General features: G+C 37.3%; 2 protein-coding genes across 2 annotated transcripts in view; one reads left to right on the top strand and one right to left on the bottom strand.

Annotated features, from left to right (window-relative positions):
- The window catches only part of LOC134155374 (uncharacterized), a 422,006-nt gene that overhangs the window by 198,234 nt on the left and 198,978 nt on the right, over positions 1-24,794 (top strand). The window lies entirely within an intron of this gene.
- Positions 1-24,794, bottom strand: part of TRAPPC10 (trafficking protein particle complex subunit 10) — a 43,540-nt gene that overhangs the window by 8,111 nt on the left and 10,635 nt on the right. The window contains exons 5-17 of the mRNA XM_062602552.1: positions 23,198-23,393; positions 22,348-22,459; positions 21,045-21,292; positions 18,672-18,818; positions 16,835-16,949; positions 15,573-15,649; positions 12,128-12,219; positions 10,759-10,899; positions 8,096-8,208; positions 6,539-7,053; positions 3,294-3,435; positions 1,683-1,841; positions 301-530 (exon numbers count right to left, since the gene is read on the bottom strand). Of these exons, the coding sequence (XP_062458536.1) occupies positions 301-530; positions 1,683-1,841; positions 3,294-3,435; positions 6,539-7,053; positions 8,096-8,208; positions 10,759-10,899; positions 12,128-12,219; positions 15,573-15,649; positions 16,835-16,949; positions 18,672-18,818; positions 21,045-21,292; positions 22,348-22,459; positions 23,198-23,393 (2,287 nt within the window). The remainder of the gene's footprint in view (positions 1-300; positions 531-1,682; positions 1,842-3,293; positions 3,436-6,538; positions 7,054-8,095; positions 8,209-10,758; positions 10,900-12,127; positions 12,220-15,572; positions 15,650-16,834; positions 16,950-18,671; positions 18,819-21,044; positions 21,293-22,347; positions 22,460-23,197; positions 23,394-24,794) is intronic.

Below are 24,794 nucleotides of genomic sequence, written 5' to 3'. Positions count from 1 at the left end.
TAGCACCTTTTACAAAGACATGAGTGTCCTTCATCCTATGTAAACTCTAAGCATTAGAACATTACATCTCAGATTGTTGGCCAGTGGAACAGCTGGCAGTAAACAGGATATATTTCTGCTTATGTTTATATTTTCCTCTACATTTATAACATTTGCTACAGTTTCTGCATGTACATCTTGTAAGGGAAATTGGTTCAGTGCAAGCTCTCCTCTGCCCCATCACCACCACTTCCATTTTATGAAGAGTATGCCCTTGTGATCAAATACGTTTCATAATAAAACCGTTAAATTACATCTTACTTTTTGGTCAACAGCAGCCATGCAGTTGTCCTGTTTCTGCTTCTCTTTCCTTTTTCTGTGAACTTCTTTATTGGCAGTATTTTCTTTCTCCACTACAGGTTGTGTAGCTGATGGTAAGTACATGACTTCTAGCTCAAATTCAATTACATGGTATGCAGGAGCCACTGGCAAACTGATGCTTGTGATCTTTTCAGAAGACTGAATCCTTAATGGTGATTCTGAGATCTTCTCTATAGTTGTGTAGAATGGGGAAAAGTAAGATTTAAAACCCATTCATCCCTTCCCAATTTTCATTTTAATATGTACCTACACAGTGAAATTAGTCCAAAAATTTATAGAAAAATATGCAGTGCCATAAGCATTTCCTAGCAGGACCTCCATGTTTGCAAAACCAGCAACAAGAAACCATGTTATATAACTCCACAGTAATCTCTTCAAATGAGCTATAATATATACATCTTAAATACCACTGTTCACAACTTCCCAATAGCAGCACTCTGTCCTTGTAAGCCACAGGAAGGTTACCACCACATTCCATGTAATAGACCCTTCCATTGTTCAAGAAGGAACTAAGAGGACAATTTGATAACAAACTTCAAACAGGCTGAAGAGCTACATTAGTCCATCATGACATCTACTGAAGTTTTTTCGTCATGCACCTCCTTAGTCTCATAATGTTAAAAAAATAATGACAAAAAAACTTACAACTTACTGAACACACATGTGCATGACCAAAAATACACACATACACATCATTAATCATCTATCTTTAAAGTATTATACATGGGGTGCCTCTGCATAGTCTATTTTAATCTTCATTTCTTCAAGTCTTTTAAGACAGTTCTTCCCATTTACGTAAAAGTTGCTCACGTTTGAGCAACTAAAGAGACTATAGAGTACTTAAGCTCAGAAAAAAGGGAACTGGGATGTCATCTGTTTAAATGAAACACTGGCCAAAGGAAATGCTCTATTTATTTACATAAGGCACAACCTAAGAAACCTACTTACAACTACTTAACAATTAAAATGGTCTAGTTAAGATAGAGCCCACACAGTAATAAAAGATAGCCATGATTCTCTTGGAAATCATGACAGATACTCACCTTGGCAGCAGTTTCACCATGCCTACCAAATTACCCCAATGAAAGTAAAAGCTGTCCAGTTATGTTTGCTGCAAAGTTCACACTACTACTTTGAGGGTCAAAGTTTAAGACCTTTCCTGCACTGAAGTATTCAGCTGCAAGTCACCAGAATTGTTCTTAATAACAACTATTGCAAAAGACAGCATCAGTGTTCTTAACCTTAATATAAGTACAGGTTTACTTCAAGATTACTGAATTTTCAGCCATTTAAAGATTATTAATTTTTACTTTCTTGCTTACCCCTGGTGTTGGAATAGATCACTGCCTTGCTCTCTGGATGGTACAGAATAGGCATGGCATCTGCATTACTGAGCTGCAAAGTGTCCCCATTCTTCATGGTGTAGTGACCAGTAGTCACTGTGAATTTCACCTTCTGGGGAATGCCAGCCAAAAGGCTATCTGAAGAAGAAAGAAAAAATTGTTAACAGGTTCCAGTACTCACCAGCAGATGGTTACCATGCACTGCTAAGGCTTGTTAGCAATATTCCCAGACAATTTGTCACATATGTTTGGGTAACTTGAAAGCGTGGGGGTTTGGTGCTATGCAACACATTAAACCTAGCTCAGATACAATGGTGTGAAGAAACCAGTTGTTTCAAATTTAGTGAACAAACCCCCTGTTCCTTGGATGGCTTGGATTAGCTGGCTCACATCCTGTGTAGCTTTAGCAACACAGAACCCAGTGAAATACAGTAATCCCAAATCTTACTATTCTTTTTGTTAAGCTCTTCAGGTTGTAGACAGCTTTATATTTTTGCACCTACAATGCCAGTCATATCCACATGCTGTATTTATATAATCAACAAGAATGCCGGTATCTACACAGACTCTCAAATATCTGAATCACAACCATCAACTTCATAGGGGTAGCTAATCTGATTAATGCCCAATATGCCTGTCCTTCCTTCACCACATGCTGCAACCACTGTAACTAGAGTGATAGTACAAAATGCATATTAACTCAACTGCTTCAGTTAATAGCCTGAAAACAAAATCACTGCTCACTTCTACTTATAAACTTTAATAAACTCTGTAACAATTTGATGTCATTACTGTGCAGATGCTATCCATAAAGCACAATGATCTCAATTTTTGTTGAGGGACTGTAGTGATAGGACAAGGGTTAATGGGTTAAAACTTAAACAGGGGAAGTTTAGATTGGATATAAGGAGGAATTTCTTTACTGTGAGGGTGGTGAGGCACTAGAATGGGTTGCCCAAGGAAGCTGTGAATGCTCCATCCCTGGTGCTGTTCAAGGCCAGGTTGGACAGAGCCTTGAGTGACATGGTTTAGTGTGAAGTGTCGCTGCCCATGGCAGCGGGGGTTGGAACTAGATGATCTTAAGGTCCTTTCCAACCCTAACTATTCTATGAATCTATGAATCTAAGTAATGCTCACCTCTCTGTGAAATCAATGCACGTATTCAGTATTAAATTTTAATAAATTAGTATTGTCACCTCTCGTACACAATCCCAGTTTCCTGTAAATACCAAAGCGACTGCAGCATTGCAGAATTAAACAATAAGAAGCTCCGTCATCTGCAAATTTAAGTAGTCACTTCTAACCAGTATGGCAGCTCAAACTATACCTGATATTTAAGTGACAATACATGTTCAAATTCATACTCAAATGTGACACTAGATGTTCCAGCACCAACCCCTGGAATTATTGAAAACTAGCCATCACTGACAGGGCATACTTGATGGATAATTTGAAAAGTGAGAATTTAAGACTCAAAATTAAAAGTAAGGCAGAAAAATTCTGAGTAATTTTCAAGACAGAAAACACCTTAGTCCCATGAGAGTACAACAGAAATCATCAAAACAACTTCAGCTTAGCAACTGTACCTACCAGTCATAGGTTCCACTTTTAGCTGGGGCTCCTGAGAATATACATCATACTGCGCAATTGGGTAAATATGAAGAAGGACAAACTGTACTTTTCCCACTGAAATGCACAGTTGCCTGAGTGTGTACGTCCCAGGTTCTTTGGCCTTTGAAAAAAAAAATTTGAATAGGTTTTTTAATTTAGGAAAAGGTTCTGGAACAAACCCTCTACTAAACAACAGCATGTTTCCAGCTCATTTTTATCAGATGCTTTGCATTCGTAAATTGACAGACTACTTTTCTGAATAAGTGACAAGATTTTCACAAAGGATCCCCTTTCACCCCATCAAAAGAGAAGCTCTAGAGTGCTGGCTAATTCAAGAAAAAAAACAATAAGTAACAAGTACCAATAGCCAGCGTAACTCCTAGAGCAGTTATGCTGTCAAATTGTTATTTTGGGGTGCTTTTCATCTTGTTTGTTGATTGCTTCCCTCCCCCTCCAAATGCCATATACATTAAAATATTATTATATTTATTAAATACTTAAATGGTATTTAGCAAGCACAGAAGTACTCATTTGGCTAACATTCATAAAATCCTATGTTCTATGAAGCACAGCTTTTAATTCAAGCTAACAATTTCACACACTCCCCAGCCCATACACTGAATGCTTACAGAGAAGTTATACATACATATTGAATTTCAAATTCTTACCTTACCCTGAATAACAGGATTCTGGATGGTTTTTGATAACATAAAAAGCAAATCTGTAACATCTGCTAGTATATTTATTCTTGATTCTATTTGCTCTTAGCTACTACTGCTGGGGAATAGGAAATGTTTTATTTTTCCATGTGCCATTTTACCAAGTGTAATCATACTGATGCTGGATATAACTACATGTAAAGAATAAGATAAGTTGTGGAGAAAAGCTCTAACAACTTAGTGTTCAAATCTCACAGTTATTTACAAAGCAAATCCTGACTGAAATTCAGTATTATGCATTTTTACATTAAATACTGAATCTGAACCCTTGAATACATTTATAAACAGAAAAGCAATTCTTTTGTATATACACATACTTCAAACCTCAACATGGGATAGGAATCAGTCTGAAGAATTTAGAGAATGCTTTCTGATCTCTTATTAAAGCTTTAAAAAGTACATTGGAAGGTTGCTATCAGCATAAATAATCAGCCTAAGATCCCCAGAGAGAACCAAACTCCCTCTGCATCTTAGAAGCAGTCACTGCTCTCACTACAGAAGTAGTGCAATTAAGCATTACTGTAAGAAAAATTAGAAAACAAGTTGTCAGCAGTTTCTCTCCTCTGGCTGGCTATGTAACCCAGTAGAAGTGACACAGTGTACTACTACAGTGATAATCGATTCTGTAAATACTGGAACTCAAATCTACTGAAGCTTTCAGCATGTTATGCCAGGGATGGAGCATTCACAACTTCCTTGGGCAACCCATTCCAGTGCACCACCCTTACAGTAAAGAACTTCTTCCTTATATCCCATCTAAACTTCCCCTGTTTAAGTTTTAACCCGTTACCCTTTGAACTGTCACTACAGTCCCTAATGAATAGCCCATCCCCAGCATTCCTGTAGTCCCCCTTCAGATACTGGAAGGCTGCTATGAGGTCTCCATGCAGCCTTCTCTTCTCCAGGCTGAACAGCCCCAACTTTCTCAGCCTATCTTCATACGGGAGGTGCTCCAGCCCCCTGATCATCCTCGTGACCCTTCTCTGGACTTGTTCCAACAGTTCCATGTCCTTGTTGAGTGCACCAGAACTGTACACAATACTCCAAGTGAGGTCTCACAAGAGCAGAGTAGAGGGGCAGGATCACCTCCTTCCACCTGCTGGTCACCATACCCTTTCCAATAGAGAGGGTGGATAATGCTCCTAAAATGAAGCAGCTATGAAGTATTTGTTGCAGTCCTCATAATGCTACCTTATCCCTTATTAATCATTCTGCTGTTACACTGAATTTCTCAGCATTTTCTCACTTAAATTTTCCCTATACTTATGTTCATTACTGTAGCATTGAACTCTGATAAATACTTCCCTATGAAGGGTTACAGAGGTGAGGACATACGTAGAAACTATTTAAAGAAACCCAAAGAACAGAACAGCATGATAATTGAGGCCAGAAGCTCCTACTCCTGGAACGCTAGACAAAGGGCAAAGTCTTGTTTTTGAAAATGTCTGACATTTCAATTCCTAGGACTGTCATCAGGTAAATACCTTTCCTCATTTCATTAAACTAAGTAAACAAACCACAGACCAGCAAAGTACAAGACCACAGAATGAGTAGCAGTTAAAACAAACCAACACCACAACCAACAGGTCTGGTACTCAAGGCCTGCTGATTTCTAGTTACTATGCATCTAGTGGTAACGCAATATAAACAGAAGTCATAAGCACTTCAGTCCTTAAATATTTCAGCAATTACTATGAGTACTTTGCTTGGTGGTGGAAGAATGGAAGGAAAAAAATATTACTCCAATTATTAAGCTGACTTAGAGTGAATGTGTAAGCCAGGAATTGAGAGAATTTCATATACACTACTATATGGCAGAAGCAGGGCTGTAATGGCTCTAACGCCATTTTCTGAGGATGGCATTTAGATGGCGAAACTTATCTTCATGGGTGTTTGCTCATGCATATTTAGTATTCCTGTAGCACACAATCCTTATGTTGTCTTCTCATTCCTTATATGATTAAGATGAATAATGGGGGCAATTTTAATTCTGACATCTAAAACGATGAGCTTTGTCATACTTCTTACAGGTAGGTTTACTACATCCACCAAGTGAAAAATTATTCTACCACCCTCCACAGTGAAGAACAGGCTATCAAACAAGTCTAACCACATAGTTACTTGCTAAGTGCTAGAAAATGCACTCCCATCAATATTTTCAACATTATTCTGAATGAGCTCAACAGCAAAGGCAGACTTCATGAGTGCTATATTATCTTGTATGTGAATTTATCAGTTTCATTTTTGGCAGCAATAATCAATGTTTAAGGTTTGGAAGGCCGACTCAAATCTTTGCAAATAGGACTCACCTGTACATTTTGGCACAAACACAACAGCCCTCTTTCAAGGGAAATTAAAGTCTAGAACAGCAAAATGAAAGCCAAAAGGGTAACGGCATCACTCAAGCTTCAAGAGGAAGCAATACAGGTGCCACTTGCCAGCACTAGGTTCTTCCTCAGCCAGTGCTTTAGTTCTTCTTACATTTGTTCAACTATAAAAACATACCTGAGTATTGAATGTGATTTTATTGACCCCTGGTTCCAGTATTAAGTTGCTGCATTTCAACACATGAGCCCCATCTTCTAAAGTCACCCCTGAGGGCATATCCAGTGAACTGCTGCTCTCTTGCCTTCGTAGTAGCATGTGCACATTTTTGCAGATTATTCCTGCTGTGTTCAAAGAGTTATCTGAGGGACTCCGTTCATACATTTCGTACAGCTCCAGTGCTGGCAAGTTGTTTCTTGACAAAGGAATGCCTGTAATTTCATTTGGAAAGCTGATAACACCATTGGAAGTTTTGTGTTTAGTGAGCCACTCAGCTGTTTTTCTGTAACTATTTTTTTCAAAGTTGAAGTGAACATGGATAGCAATCTGATCCACTTGGACAGGGATGGGCATTTGGCTCAGCAAAGTCAACTCAATCAACAACTTTCCACCCACATGGACAACAGCATTTGGAGGGTCAAAATGCAGGGTTTTCAACTGCGCAAAGCACTGCATAGGCAATACAACCTTCTGACCTGGAAAGATAAAAACAGGGATTTTATTCTTCTCCAGTGCTGCTGAAGATAAGCAAATCTTTTCTCTTAAAAATTTAACACCTAGTAATAAACTGATCAACAACTTTTCACAATGAATCCTTTCACAATAAATCAATACTTTCATATTTTATCTTGAGTAGAACTGAGGCTTAAAGATGCTGAGATTTGTTTTCTTACATCTACTGCAATTTTAGTACTCAGGCTATTAAAGATGACTAAACTAAGCACATCTAAGGCGAAGTTTCTCGTTTCACTACTACATAAAGTGTCCTAGATTAATACAGTAGCATAAAGTGCCAAACTTCCCAGAGCACATAAATCAAGAGCAAGTACAAGTGTAAGGAACCAATGACTGGACTGGTACCTTGAGGCATAAGCTTTACCAAACAAAGTGTTTTCATTCTCCTTTTAGATTCCAAAAACCAACAGTGAGGCAGTACCAAAACTGAATTAAGAGGCAAGTCTAAAATAATGTATTACTTATGCTACATCCATTCATCAGGAAAAACTTCTGCATAAAAATGAAGTCTTCAGATTTACAGGAAGTATTCTATATGGATTTAAACAATGATTAATATCTGAGAGCAAGGTATTACTGAAGCAGCAGGAAGAATAAAGAGAAGACGTAAGATGGTTAAAATAATAAGCTGCAAGTGGATGGGTACAGAATCTAACATCAAAACCAAAGGAGTATCATCACAGAGCTGCCATCTGTGTGCCAGTAATGCAGAGACAAAGGGAAGTTAGGAACTGGAATAAAACTAACACACGATAAATCATGAGCTGTCAAAGCAGGAAAACAAAGCCTTTCCAGTATTCAATATAAATGTTAATTACTCTCTTATCTTTGACTGTTCTTAATTATTGCAGTTTTTTAAAAATTCTGGAGACAACAAGAAAAGAACCATGTTGGTTCTGAAGTTATACACAAGGTAATTAAACCAATCGGAAAAAACTTTCCAATCCACTTCTAGGGAAAGATCAGATTAGAGCATATTAAGTATTTAAGCACAAGACTTACCTTGGTTCTCTTCTTGCTGATTGGCAAAATCGAGTATTCCTTGGCAAAAGCTTTTGCGTTCATTTTCTGTTAAGTGATTATCACCAGCTAAAAGACTGCTTGTTTGAAGATAACTAACAAAGTTAAGGAAACATGAGGTAGAAACCCACAATATTCAGAAATTTGACTGAGAACAAGACAGTTCAAGTACTGCTTTTCTGATCTTTAAATACAAGACCTGCTTTTATCATCGCCATACTCTTCCATTAGAAAAAAAACAATGGAAGATTTATTACCATCTGAGAATATTGCAGAATCTCTATTTTTTGCAGACCTACTAAGATATGATCCATATTATTAACCTGTGCAATCTTCCTCCATCTAAAAAGAGTTGTGAGCATAGAAAATTCATTTGACAATAGATAAATGCAGCATGCAAGTTAAAGACCTAGGGTGTCGCATTACACTGCCCAACATTTAGAGCTAAGTAACTTGAGTATTTGATTATATTACAGTTTACTTGGCTGAGAATCTGCTAGTTGTTACAGCATCACTTACATTAAGTCACAAGATATTCTTTATACTTTTGGGTGCTGGGGATACAAATGCTTGCTTAAGTATTTAGCTACGAATGCAATACTACTGGCTCAGATTCTTTAAAAGCATTTGCACTGAAGCAGAAAAATTTTAGAGTGTTTAAAAGTGATGTAAGAATTTTCAAAGAAGGCAGACATTCACAGTCTCCAAGTCTAGTTCTAGAAAAACCTAGTGAAACAAAAAGCAGCAAAGAACAACAAACCCCAAAATATACTACAAACTTAGTTGATTTTCAGCTAAAAAGTGATTTTCAGCTATAGTAAGATTTGTAGTTATTTTCTAGAATTTCTGTATTTCTAGATTTCTAGTAGATTTCTAGTATTTCTGTCACTTAGAGACTAAAATACGAGCTTCTTGGACATGGAAAAACAACTGACAACAACAAAACCCAACAACTTTACAAAAAGCTAGAAAACTCTGTGACCATGCCAGTTTGGAAAACCTACAGGAATTCTATTTATAACTCTAGCACCAATGAAAGCAGTACCCTTCCCCAAAACCACCAAAAAACAATGAAAATCTGCAATTTTGCTATAATATGTAATTGTGCTGTTTCTGATGCCAAAAAGAATACAACAAAACACCCAAGGCCAGTCAGCAGACTTTGCTCCCTCCCGACATGTCTTATCTTGAAAGTAGCAAGAGTACAGCATCACAAATACAACTGTAGCTCATAGAGTTGGTGCATGAAAATAGTGCAAAGAGTATCAGTGAAGAATTTGAAGCCTGTCAAACATTAGGATTGAGCCAAATCATTCTCTCAAAGTATTACTTTGCATTCATGCAGCGTTTAGAGATTTCATTCACACACTGTAGACTGAGCTTTTACTCAAGGTAAAAGCAAACAACTCCCACTCTGCTTCTGAAGCAGAGACCAAAGACAGAAATAAAAAATAAATAACAAAAAAAAAAAACAAACCCCAAAACATTAGAACAGCAACCAAAGTCACACGATTTTCATCTTCCAAGCCTCTGTGTAACTTCTAGAAAAAGTCACCATTACAAATACCAGAAGAGTCTTTGCCAGGTCAGATACAGGATAAAGGTAGCAGCAGTAAAGAAAGCAAGCCCAGAAATTAAGCTCCTTATTATAAGAAGTCACTATACTGCCATATTTACCAAATGAAAAACCAGTACCACACAAAAACTTCCATAATAATGAAATACAAACAGAATCATAAAAAACCTCTATGGTATCTGCTGAACTAATGACAAACTTCACACTATTTACATTGCACCACTCTCTAGAGCCGACACATATTTAAAACAGACAGCAGAAACCATATGCAAGAAGTTTTAAGTGAAACAGATGTTAAAAAAATAAAAATGAAAAAAATATGTCCTGGGTTCAGCAGTAGCAGTCATTTTTCTCGTTCTTAGTAGCTGGTACAGTGCTGTGTTTTGGACTTTCAGCCTGGGAACAGCACTGGTAACACCAATGTTTTTAGTTGTTGCTAAGTGATGTTTAGTCTGACCACAGACTTTCTGAGTCTTATGCTCTGCCAGGGAGGAGGGGAAGCTGGGAGGAAGTAGAGACAGGACACTTGACCCAAACTAGCCAAAGAGGTATTCCATACCACAGCACTTCATGCCCAGTATATATAAACTCAGGGCAGTTACCCGGAAGGGCGAGATCACTGCACGGGTTGGGCCGGGTATTGGTTGGTGGGTGGTGAGTGGTTGTATTCTCTTCTCTTGTTATTTCCCTTATTATCATTGGTGGTAGCAGTATTGGTTTTGTGTTATACCTTAGGTAGTGGACTGTTTTTATCTCAACCCATGGGAGTTACATTCTTTCTATTCTCCTCCCCATCCCTCTGGGAGCAGGGGGACGAAGGGGGAGGAGTGAGCGAGCGGCTGTGTGGTTCTGAGTTACCAGCTGGGCTTAAACCATGACAAAATAGAAATGAAAAAATAACTAACCCAACCCTCCCCAACTGAACAGCAACAATGGAAACAAGAAGTAACTCAGCTGATGTCTGACAATGTCAACTGTTAAGTAAAAGTTAGAGATATGTCAGAAAAATAAATCAGAAGTATCATTTTCTCCAATCTTGATTTTTTTGCCTCTGCCTTTTAAAGGATACTTTTCTATTTGCCCAAGCTGTTTCTGACATTCAGCTAACTGTTTTCTTGTATGTGTGACGAGCAATGCCCAGCCCTCAGCAAGGTAAATTTTCAGTGCTCCTTGCAGATAGACTTCTGCCTTCTGTGGACCTTTCTTCCTCCTTTAAAAAAAAATAAAGAGATGAGTACAGAGTGATATAAGAACCTCTGCAGCCATGAAAACTCTACACATTTTCAAAGAGGGGTGATGGGAGAGGAACACTGCATATGAATACAGAACAAGATGCTGTAAACCATTTTATCTCTACACAGTAGTAGTTCAATGGTAGTCTTTAAACCTAACATTAATCCCTCAGGTGAATAAGTTAATTTAGGAGACTGTGTTGCGGCTAGAAGACTGCTTTAGCAAACACAGGTGAGAAACATGCCCAAACATGTTTTCCCAAATAAACCACTTGAGACTCCAGATTTCTTCCAAGAAAAATGAAATTAAATAGAAAAGCAATGCACAAAGTTCCTTTAGTGGAATTTAACAGCAGGGATAAACACAAAAAAATGTATTTGGGGCATATAGGGCTGCTCAGGAGGGACTATTCATTAGAGATTGTAGTGACAGGACAAGGGGTAACAGGTTCAAACTTAAACAGGGGAAGTTTAGACTGGATATAAGGAGGAAGCTCTTTACTGTAAGGATGGTGAGGCACTGGAATGGGCTGCCCAGGGAAGCTGTGAATGCTCCATCCCTGGTGGTGTTCAAGGCTAAATTGGACAGATCCTTGGATAACATGGTTTAGTGTGAGGTGTCCCTGCCCATGGCAGGGGGGTTGGAACTAGATGATCTTAACGTCCTTTCCAACCCTAACTATTCTATGATTCTATATCTGGAAGTTAGAAATAAAATCACTGTTGAGTTTCACAGTGGGGAAACAGCTTTCCATATGAAACATTACTCTCCAAATACCATGTTTTCTGGCTTTTCTTAGGTATATATAGACACATATGTAGTTAAGATAAGCTTTGAAACAAGTTGTTACAAAGCAGGCTACAGTAAATGCAAAGATATGTCTTTTTCTCCCCCTACCCCACTGCCCTTTTTTTCCCCAAGGAGAAGAAATGACCAAGTTAAAGAACACAAGACAGTTGAAGGCAAGAGTACTAAAACATGAGTACTCATGTTTGGTTATTAAAGAATTAGGGTTTGATATGAAGAGATTGCCAGCCTTCTTTTTAATTTTTCTTTTTTCTGAAACACAGTCTGAAACTTTGGGTATATCTACATTTCAAATTTTTTTTTTAAATTCCTGTTTTAAATACAACATATTTTCCTCAAGGATTATATTCAGAATTTCCAAAGCTAATGCATCTGAGACATTTTAAACATTCATTTACATATAAAACTCTGCCAAGTCCTTTCCCACAAGCTTAGCTGAGCGAATTCTTCCAATATTTGTGTACATTTCAATGGTGGCATGGGACAGATCCTGTTTAAAAGAAAACAACAAACTATTATGAGTTTTATGTATTTTTAGTAATTACACAGTATTTCACACAAACTCATAGCCAGTAACTAAGTTACTACAACAAAATGACCAGAATGAATCACTTTTCAGATTTCCCCTGGCCCCAGCACACAATACAGAACAGTTTGTAACAGGTCATTTTTACTTTTTCAGCAGTTGGTCATTATCCCATATCTGCGTTACAAACGGCAGAAGAAAAAGTCTATTAACAATTAAATAAGGCAACCCAAACCCACCAAAATAATAGACCAGATGCAGTTTCAAGCACTTTTTTACACTTAAATTCTCCTGTCTTTTTTTGAAAACACCTATTTCTCAGTGACTATATACCATTAGATTATCATTGCGGGATTGCATAGTATATCATTCCAGGACATACCATAGTGTAACATATTTAGAACAATATTAGAGCTTGCCCCAGAGACTCACAACTAGTACTTCAAAACCACATCAACTACACACAGAAAATGGTACAGGATTCTTTCATGCGCTTAATAGCATTACATGCAGCTTTAGTGAAAGTCTGCAGTATGTAAACATACAATTAACACAAAACGCTAAGTTACAATCGGAGTATTTTCGCAAGAGTGCCTTAAATGAATTTCGCAGGAAGCTATGCAATCCCACATTGAAGTTCCTCAGCCATCTTTAAGATGGTTTCCAATGCAGCCACACTTCCTTGCTTTGCCCTTTATTACACCTGTAGTAACAGCAACAAATCTTTCTCACAACATCAGTAGTTACAACACACACTATATACCACCACCAAACGTTTTTCCTCAAGTTCTCAATCTTTGGCCACCAACATAAAACCATTTCACATCTTACAAACCCGCAGCCTCTTCTGACTGTCAGCAATCTTCCACAGAAGCTCATTCTCCCTCACTTTGTGTACTAAGAACTACGCTTCAAAACACTTCCAATTGCCTAAATATTTTGCAGAGTATGTCAGAAAGCATCTATTCCTGTGGGGCAGGAAAATGACCTAAAATGAGCTCCCAAAGCCTTTCTTAGGCCATTTTCGATGTTTCTTATGGAGACCCTAGAAAAATTACTTCTTTCTTTAAGAATTCTCAACAGTATCCTACAATAAACTAAGTGATCACTCAATCACTCCTTAACAGATCCAGAGGGGTCTTAGACACCAGCTACACCTACAAACAAAAAGCCATATTCCCCCCAAATTAAGGGGCATGCCAACATGCTTATAGAAGACCTGACAGTCTCACAAAAGATTCTGAAGTTGTTGCATGAGACTAGCCACGGAATGAGAACAAAGTGGTTTTTTTGGTAATAAAAGCTCATCACTTCCTGCTTTTAATGTGTCTGAAAAGCTGCATTTTACATTCCAGACTAATTAAAAATTGAAATGCAAGTAAATGATCTTCGCTGTATCTGGAAGTTTTAACTAATTCTATGCTCTTCTGCACCGAATATATGGATAAAATACGGATATATATAAATCATATATATTAATGTGACAGCTACATAGAAAACAATCATTTATAGTGATATCTGAATTTCTGTTGCATAAAAGCACAGTCAGAGAAATACAAACAGGAATGGAAATTCTTTCTTTGGCAAAGTCTGCAGATCCCACTTAGTTTCTTAAATTTAGGCAGATACTGCAGAATTTAGCAGAGATATTTTGGTGCAAGTTAGAACTGAAGATGTAAGAGCACCTAAAAAAATCTGAAGATTTTAGCTTTGATCCAGCTATCCAACCAGTCTTATAAAGAAATGAAGCATTAAAATGAAACCTGGTATCTTCAGACAAAATCTTTTCAGACTTTTTCGTCCAATAAAACTTTGTAACTCTAAGTACTACCTAGTTCTCAGATTAAAAAAAAACAGCTCAGCTTTCCTCCAACTTTTCCCCAACAGCAGTAATCAAATATAAGAAGTTTCAGAGGAAGATTATCTAAGGAAAACAAAAACCAACCAAAAAAAATACCCCAAAACCCCCCACACTCTTGTGACAGTGGTTTTTTTATTTAACAATCTTTCATTAAAAAAACAACCAACCAAACAAACAAACAAAACCAACAGATCATCATTACAATAGCTACTCACTCAATAAGGGAGCTGTCAGGGAATAAAACATGCATATTAAAGCACAGTAAGAATTCTCATGTTTCAGTCTATGCCAGCTCCAACCCTGTTATCCAGAGACATCCCACAGTGTGTGTATATATATATGTATATATAAAAATAAAATAAATCAACAGTATAACATAAACCATGTTACACTATTGCATGGTGCAAGTCTAAATCATTCAAGAGGAAGCTGAGCTCACACCTCAATATTTTTCTGGGGAAGACTCAATTCTGCACCTGAGATGGCAGAATACAATAGCCATGGCATTGGCTATTTTAATAACTAAGTGTACATACTTACAGATAATAACCTTCAACTCAACTGTGATACGGAGAAAACTCCAGGAACAAACTTGCCAACAAAGTTTTCAAGCTGACAAGCAGGTATTCTTTATTGCGGCACTGGGAGACACAGGGGATAGCTCCTCCTAACGTGTGTCTCCCCACTGCCACACAAGCTGTCCTTCTATAGCCACTGGGCATACATACGTATTCATGAGGCTACGTATGGATTACATCCTTTTCCAGAAAGTTCCCGCATGTGTACAGAATTGTGGTGGTGGTCTCTGAGGGTCGTTGACTTCTTCCAACAATCTTCATCACTTCTGGCAGCCTTTGATGCATGCACAGTAGATGCTCATACCAGATTAATTGGTTCGTTAGCACCAGAGACATAATAATCCTCCTGTCCTCCTACTTACCAGTTAGTTTAACTGTAACCCATCCTGGACACCTGCGGTTCCCAGATACTCCTTATCCCTGTGTCCTGTTCTTCTAGACTGTTTTTCTTAAACTATGTCACAACTATAACGATTTATCTTGTGAGAATTCTCAGTATGTTCTCTCGCTGTACTCCATTTTTTTTTCTATGTGTCATGCACCTCAGTAATTTTCCATTGCTACTGTTACAAAGCCATCAAACTTAACATTACTTTAATTCTAAAGGTTTCTATATTCCATTTTCTGATTTTGTGCCCCCTTGTTTCAACTGTAAACATTAAAATTATTCAAATATTTGAAACTTGGGGAGCATACAAGGTTCCAGCTGTAAAACAAATCAACCCTCTTGTGTTCAGTATGTAAGCAATATTGATATCAAAACATAGAAATACAGATTTAAGTTCTCAGTGTTATCTTCTCAGGTTTGAAAATTTTGTCCCTCTTCAACCTATAATGTAAACACACAAAACTAATATAAGCAAACAAGCCCTACTTACCAAGTAGTGTTTTTCAAAAGCTTCTACAGATGATAAGGCCTCTTTAAGTTTCTTATAAGGGCTCTGGGATGCATTGGCTTTAGGAAAAAGCAGAACAAGAGGTGTCACTTACAAATACACTCCTATTTTAATAACACACACACACCCCCCCTGCCTGCTTTTTCCTTCAATAGAAAGCAGAGGGAAAACTTGAGACTAATTTATGTGGTAAACATCACTACCACTTAGAGACAGATCATGAGTTTCTTCCCCAGGCTCCAAAATAAGATCAAGAAAGGCTGTTTCACAACTCTGTGTATGTGCATGCACATGTGAACGATGTTCAGAGTAGCAGGGTAAAGGCAAGCAGCAGAATAACTGTACTAACTTCTTAACATTTATTCAACTTAGAAACACACACAATTGTATTTAAATACCATGTTGTGCCAAGACTGATATTCTCACAACTCCCCACTGCTGGATTTATAAATCAGCATGACAGGAGTATACTGTAATTTAAAAACATTTTACTACTTTAAACAATGTAATTCAGAAGAAAATGGTTAGCAAGACCAAGTTTTTTTCTGAAGTAGTTTGCTCAATTTATAAATCTTTGCCAGACCAAATACATGTCAGTATTTCTTGAAGGAAAAAAACCCCTCATTTAGTTTCATTTAAATGAATACAACAGGCACCACAGCATTGAATTAAGAATTATCGTCATACCTGCAAGAACAAGTGAAACATCAGCCTATCAGCTAGTGCTTCAAAGACAATAACTGTTCTAGCATATTTAACTTCTCAAAACTTCTTCTTTCAGAAATACCTTCAGAAATATCCTTGTAGTAAAATCCACAAGGAGTAAATAAATTTGATTGTTCAGACACACAAATAATAGCAGTTCAACTCAAATAATACCACTTTGTAGCTCCAGCTGCAGGTTATCTATTTGCATCAGATCAAGGATACTTCTTTTTCAAATAATTTTATTTTTAATACTTGTCTGCAAGTATGAAAAACTTTATTCAAAACCAGTACTGTTCAAAGCTATTTACCTAAATGCTGATAAATGGAGCATTAATAGAAAAGCCTATACTTGCAACAGTAACGAGATGCATTGATAAAGTACTAGACACACATGAAAAGATCTCGTAAGAAATAACAGCTCTATCAATGTTCATATATATGGATATTTGGAAATTATTATTATTAATGTATTTACGTACTAGATATTTAAGACAAATGTCAGCTATTAGAAAGAATGCATACATTCCTGGTAATACCTGTTTCAGGGCGTTCTGCTCCCAATCCAGCTAACAGATCAACAGTTCTGTTAAGGTCTTCTGAATTGGGTCCCTTCTCTGACACTAGTCCACACAGGTAACCCAGGGATTTTAACTGTAAGAAAGAACAGATGCTTCTTTTAAATAGGCTACAAAAATCAATATAAAACACCTTTTATTCTGTTGCATCATTCCTACAATGCATTTCCACTGCTGTCAAAATCTACTGCTTATAAGATCTGTATTAAGGTTGCATGGGAAAAAAGTAGAGAACCTTTCAAAAGTAACTGTTTCTCAGAGTAGAAATCAATTTTATTATGAATAAAATTGCATATAATTACTGACTCAAATAACATTGGAGGTTACATACACATATGTCCCTACATGCATAACACTTAATCAGAATAAATCCTTCTGGTTTTGCATACAAACATGGACAATGCCCGAGATGTTTGACAATTATAACCAAAGATAATTTCTAATAACTGTGTCTATATTTTGGAAACTATATGCTCAAGAAATGCAGGCAGCCTCCAGTACACTAATCAGACAAGCTTGCAAATTTACCCAAAGTGTTGAAAAGAGATGATTACCATAAGTAATGCTGCAGGCTGGGGGAAGAATGGTTGGAAAGCTGCTCAGAAACAGACCTGGGCCAGCTGAACATGAGCCAGCCGTGTGCCCAGGTGGCCAGGAAGGCCAACAGCATCCTGGCTTGTATCAGAAATAGTGCGGCCAGCAGGACTGCTCCCCCGTACTCAGCACTGATGAAGCTGCACATTGAATACTGTGTTCAGTTTTGGGCCGTCACAACAAGAAAGACATTGAGGTGCTGGAGCATGTCCAAGGAAGGGCAACCAAGCTGGTGAAGGGCCTAGAGAACAAGTTTCATGGGAAGCAGCTGAGGGAACTGGCGCTGTTTAGTCTGAAGAAAAGGACGCTCAGGGGAGACCTTATCACTCCCTGCAACTACCTGAAAGGTGGTTGTAGCACAGGGGTGCTGGTCTCTTCTCCCAAGTAACAAGTGATAGAACAAGAGGCAATGGCCCCAAGTTGTGCAGGGGAGGTTTAGACTGGATATTAGCAAAAATTTATTAAGCAAAAGGGTTGTCAAGCATTGGAACAGGCTGCCCATTGAAGTGGTGGAGTCACCATCCTTAGGAGCATTTAAAAGACATACAGATGTGTCGCTTAGGGACACGGTTTAGAGGTGGACTTGGCAGTGCTGGGTGAACAGCTGGACTCAAAGATCTTAAAGGACTTTTCCAACCTAAACAATTCTATCATTCTAACAGTGCTAAAACAATACCACACTACTGTAAAACCGCTTCTAAACAGCAGTGGGTATGCTTGATACCCAGTCAGCACAGGATACTATCTTAAAGAAGTTCAGTTGTGCTGGTCTTTTGGTTAATTCTCTTAGAATAAGTCAACGACCAACGTAAGCCCACGAAAGAAAAAAGGTCTCAGCTTGTCACATTACACCACATAAAATGGGGATGGCCATTAACTTTGTTGCTGTTGTTAAATTCTTCTTAATTTTGTCACTAGTTGCTAAGTTTGTTTTTTTCTGCTAAATTTTAGTTCCACCTTACTGCTACTCGTTATTCTACAACTTTTTCCTTTACCCTTTGTGTAAGAAGTACTATGAATGGGAGGAACATTTCCAACTTAGGTATGCACCTTTCGTAGCAACACGTAAGAAGGATGGGAAGAACAAGAAACAGAACCCCATATTAAATTCTGTAGTAGAAAGTGAAAAACCTGTTCCACAGAAACAAATGGTCGGTCCACTTCAAAACTGTAATACCACAAATACAACACATAATTTGCTTACCTTCTCAGTGGCATAGCTCCATAAGCCAACTGTGTGGGAAACATTTGCATCTATTTGAGCCCTATCACAGCAGCCTTCTATTCTTTGTAAGACTTCCAAACAACTCAAAAATACCCAACAGTCCAAAGCTCCAGGAGGAACAGAGACCTGAAGATGAACAGAAAGAATTAGCTGGGAAATAAGTCAGATGAGAAAAACATTTCAGCAAAATATTTTTATTGATACAACACAGCAAAGTCTCTTAGAAGAGCTTATTCTAAGAATACACAAAAAAACCCACCAGTCCAACTCTCACTACCTCCTGAATACTTATATATATATTAAGTCATGAAAAAAGAACAGCTAAGCAACTAAACAGTGATTACATTAACTAGATTTGATACATTCACCAAGATGGAAGAGAATGAAAAGAGTACTAATAGATACTAGTCCTTGGGAAAATTCCCCAAATTTGGAAACAAAGCCTAAGGAAAGCAGAGTTAGGAAAAACTTCTGTGAATATAGTACTATTTTCCTAAGAAGACATCAGATCTAACTGAGACTGAAGTTTAAAGTACACTAAGAAGGTTAAAAAAAACGGGGAAAAAAAATTAGTCTAAGTTTCCTTCTCAAGAGTAAGTTTGTTAATGAAAGGATAAGACATCTGTCATGGACAATAGGTTAAAGAATGAAGGTAAAACCAAACAACTAGACAAAAAATTACAAAGAGGGGGTTATTAGTCAGGACATGATAAAGAAAGTAGAGTTTGATAAAGAAAACATCACGAATCAAGATAAAGATGAGCATAACTAAAGATCTGGAATATAATCACAATAATGGTGTCTCAAAATCCCGTTCATAAGCAAAAATATTCCTTTTAGAAAGACTATGGAAGTCTTGAAACCCATAATGAACTAGGGAGTTGACTAATGTGAAAGTTCAGCATACAAGCCCAATGTATTTGAAACAAAAAATAAAAATCTGGATTCTGAAATAATTTTCAGGAAGAGAAAGGTCATGAGAACAGCATAGTTTAGATTTCCACTAAATGGTGTCAAGCCACATTAAGAGATTTGCCTGTATTAAGAAAAAGGATCACAGCAGGGAGAACTACATGCTGTGCACAAGTAAGTGTCACTGTCTCACAGCCTGAACACCTGCATTCAGTTTGGATCACCACATGAAGACAGAAACAGCAGAAATAAGAGACAGTGCAGGAAAGAGCCCCAAGCACTGGGGGCAAAGGACAGACTTGGGGTGGAGCAAAAAGGGGAACTGCAGTAAGCACCTTCAGAGATTTAGAAGGCTGCATCTATTTAGTCTGGAAACTAAAAACACCCACCCCCACAGCTACAAAACACACACACAAACCATAATATATATATATGAGAATTACATGTTAGTTTTAGAATACATGAAGGTGTCAACAATGCATCTGAAGTAGATTCTCCATTTTTAAATATGGATAAACAGATGGAACTTACTACCACAGCGCCAGACAGGCAAACGTTAGGAGCTACTGTTATAACAGCAGAGATAAAACTAACAGAGAACCCACAGGATTAAGGACATGGATGAGTCACAAAGTGAAATCCGGAAATATTCTTATGCACACTGTGCTGTTCTTAAAGATGTCTTTCAATTCATAGACATCTGTGGTCATACATGGAGGGTGATCAGTGTGCAACATCCCTGATAAAAGCCTCCTCAGAGGACTAAAAAACACCAGCAGAAAATAAAGTATGGAAGGAAGAGGGGCAAAGCATGGAGGCATGCAACATGATGAAAAGCTTTGACAGCTATCACTTGTTTCTATCTCTTTCTTCTGTCACTGGATGAGATAGGCAGAGATACATGCATAACACCAAAGAGCATTACTAGGCACATAAAAGAATCACAAAGAACCAAAAAAGGCGATCAAAGCAGCATCCAATTCATACGGCAGTAAGAAGCCCTACTGCAGGTACTGTTTATAATTCAGAACTGCTTTTTGTTACAGACTTCTAGCCTGTATATCAGCATACTAACCACTCTGCCTTATATTCTTCAGTACAACACTGCTTCAGATTTAAATGATGGGAACTATAGTTCAAGAGACTGGTAATAATCCAGGAAAAAGCAGATAAATTACCTACCAGCTTAAGAAATCAACTTTCCAGGTGGAGACTAGAATACTTTAACTAAACAAAGGTCTGTTTCCAAATTTGTTTCCAAAGACATCCTCATGATGAAGCATTCAATGGTAGCAGTCTTACAATCTTTTATTAAGGCATCATTTTGATAACTCACAGCGTTTACTGTATTCTGGTCGCCAATATCTAAACTTCAAAAATCTTGTTAGATCATCACTGAATAAAATCGTTCATATAATGAAATATATTACATTGACTCACTTCCAATAGTTTGAGTTCTTGCACACAGTTGTGAAGAAGCTCCAAAGCTCGCTGGGAAACCTCCCATGGCCTCTGCAGGAAGATTAATAACGTGCACTGGCGAGAAAACAGGTAACTACGCAAGTCCAGTAGAGTGGCTTCTTGATTCTGAATGAGTTCTCTCTTCTCCATGTCTATCGGTTTTCGCAGTATTAAACCATTCCAGCTCCGCACTGGCTGGCAAAAAAATGTCAGCCAGTTTGCACCATCTAAATAAATAAAGTTAATGTCCAAGAATCAACCACTGCTTTCTACTAAAGCCTCTTCTTCCTGCCCTCCAGAGGCTGTAAACTGGCTTATTCTTTCTAAAGTTTATCATATGGATAAATGACTTAATGTCTTAACTTCAAAAACAGAACAAAAAAACAAAAACCAGCAAAACTTCCACAGTTAAACAGATAACTGAACTTCAGCACGCTGAAATCCCATAGCATGTTGCGTTGCATATTTGTTATTAGCCTAGTGGCATCAGTTTGTGATATAGCAATTAAGCCTACCTGAAGTTTAAAACAAATAAGCTTTATCTACTTAAGTATTTCTTACTCAGCCATCATGAACAGATGAAACCCCACTTTCAGGTATAGCATCAGGTTCAGTCAGGACAAATACATGTCACTGCAATTACTCCTGCACTATATTTTTACCAGATTCATAACACATACCTGATTAAAGCTGTTACGTAACATCATGTGCTTTAGCTCATTAAAACAATTTAAAGTTATTTGATACTTTTTGCACAGTATTTTTTCTTGGAAAAAAAGTTAAACCTTCTGTAGTGCAGATTAAACACATACTTCTATTTAGTTTTGCAGTGAATAGCAAATGTCTCAGGTAATTTCAGGCAAAACTGAGCACATTTCTTCTGGAAGCTCTTTATTGAGTGACTTAACAGTGAGCCGGGAAAAGAGTAACTGTATCTCAGTCAGATCAATACTTAAGTAATTACAGAGTTTCAGGTCTCCCTTTGTAACTATCACCTAGTAAGAACAAAACACAGCTTTTCATTTAAAATTGCTTCTACGTGTCAGATGAAAAACAAAACTTAATGAGAGAATAACTGATGTACACTTGAGGTTGCATACAGCATAAAACAAGAGCACAAACTGCTTCGTGCATCTTCACTACAATGTGCCATCTTTTTCTCCCATGTACACATAAGGTACCCAAAGCACTGTGTTGTTTAGCATAAGCATATTGAAGCAATTAATACACTTAACATTTATTAACACTTATTTAACATTTATTAACACTTGAGGACACTTACCACCAGCCCCAAAGTTGACAACATACTGAGAAAACAAGGCATCCAGTTCATCATACTGTACTAGTGCATCTTCAAATTGCTGCAGCATCTCAAAGACGAAGGCCAGTTCTTCCTTTTGACACACAAGCAATAAAAGGATCACATTACTGATATTAGTCATGTCTGGTATTACAGCCTGCCCCCATCCATATAGAGAGCTCTGGGAATTATTTTTCCAAATATTCTTCCCCTTGCAATATTCATACATGTAGGGAAACCTGCCATTGTAGCAGATGTACCATTTCTTCTTAACACAGGGAGGTCCACAAAAGAAGATTAAGTCATACAGCTTTGCCAGTAAATTCTGATGTGAATCCAGACCCACTACAAGATATTGTTCATACATCAATTAAAAAGTTGATGTTTAAAAAAAAACAAAAGAAACCAACAAAACAACCAAAACCCAGAAACTGAAGACTCATCTCCCGCAATATTTTTTCCTCCTTTGTTTATACTGTGAATGCATCAATTGCAGTATCAGTATAGATACTGCAGGCACAGTACTGGGACAATTATAAAAAATTCAAGAGCAACTACTAAAACTCTTTCTAGATGCAATTTTTTTTTGCTTCAGTGGAGGTCCATAAAACTTTGATTCTGCTTTTGTAATAGCACTGTATGACAACGTAACACAAACCTGCTGCGAACAAGATCTAAGAATGCTGCTTTTGCACAAGTCTTCATATTTCCTGCCCCAACCCGCAAAGAATGAGCGGAACATTCAAAGTACCAGAAAACCAACTACAACAACAACAAAGCCTTTATTATAATTAGGACTCAAGTACTCTTCTCAATAAAAAGAGAATCTTACCTGGACCATGAAATACTCGCAGAAGCTCCACCCTGGCTCAGTCCTTTTCTCTCTCAAAGTTCTCATGTCATCTTCAAACTTGCCTAAATTTTTGGTAAAAGACATGAGAAGCAACGTCCTGAGTTTGGTCAGGAAGGCATTCCAAGATTCCTGAGAACGGGAAGAGTCTTTCAAAGGGTCAGAAAGTACCACACATCTGAAAAGGAGATGGATAAAAATATTTTTGAGGAGGTAAAAACAAGGTTCATATATAAATGCACAGCTGAATATTGTGCATACTTAACAGATTGAGACTGAACACAATTTAGGTTTCCATTCAACACTGAGGAAAATACCAAAGTTGAGGGTTATGTTTGTTTCTCTGGGGGCAGTATGTTGGGATTTTGATTTTGTTATGTGTTTTCCACAAAATAAGTATATCAAGCTTTACTTTTTTGTTTGTTTTTTTAAGCAAATGACAGATACATTATTCTGATTACTTAAACATAAGTAATGCTGTAGCTATCCAAGAAAAAAGTCTGCTTAGCAATACAAACCAGCAGAACAGCAATTATAGTTACTCCTGGCAAGGATTATGCAAGATACAAATCAAGATCCATTAGATCACATATCGTCAATTTTTCTAAAATCACCTGAAATAATCCTCAATAATATATTCTTACAGTATGTCAATTTGGTTTTACACATCCTATATGTTATATTCTGCTTTTCTCAGAAAAGAAATAAACAAGTCACATTAATCCACAAATAAATCAGCCTTTTTTAGACCAACTTCTTTCCTCATTTTTTTCTATCACAATTTTTTTAGTAACATTCAAAAAGCAACCAGTACCTCTAAAGGCAGGAAAATCTCTCATCCAAACAAAACACCATTTGTGTTTAGAAAAGTCATCTTATCTTGATGCAAAATGATTAAACCAAGACAATCAATCAGTTAGAAACCAAAACCAAACTGAATCAGAGTTGTTCCAAGCATTTGCCCAAGTAATCCTGTAATATATCAAACACTAAGTACAAAGAAAGTGCTGCCAATGCACAGGATCTTTTAACATGCTGACCTGCCAATCACCGTCAGCTCACACCATGAGTGCTACCATCTACTCTTTTCAATTTCAAATGTTTATCCTGTTTGAAGTTAACTCTTAAGGCTAAAATAAAAAATGCAGTATATAATAGACTCAGTGAACTGTTTCAAAATAAGGAAGAGAGCATATATTAAAGTTGGTTTCAAATTAGCATTTGTGTCTTATATTGACCTTACTAAAAGCAGAAACAGTTTCATATATTCATTATTATTTTTCCTTATTATTTTATTGGCTTCATATTCCCCGCTCACCTCACTCCTGTTACCTGTTATTCTGCTAATGTTTTTGCAAGCACCTAAGCAAACAAAATCCCCTCAAGTTCTAAAACCTGATTACTACCACACTGTTCCTCTTAAACCTCTCTTAGCCATGAAGAGATACTTGAAAGTTTTTTAAAACACTTTCAAAGCCACTGCAAATCCAGGAAGAACTGAAAATAAAACTTCTCCCTTTACCATTTGTGTCAGTCTTCTTCAAAGTACAGGTCTTACAGTACCAGCAGTTAGAATGCT

Source organism: Pezoporus occidentalis, unplaced genomic scaffold (assembly GCF_034315485.1).
Source record: "Pezoporus occidentalis ecotype Australia unplaced genomic scaffold, CSIRO_AGI_Poc_V1 ctg77, whole genome shotgun sequence".
Lineage (NCBI taxonomy): Eukaryota > Metazoa > Chordata > Aves > Psittaciformes > Psittacidae > Pezoporus > Pezoporus occidentalis.
This window is presented reverse-complemented; position numbering and strand designations above follow the sequence as displayed.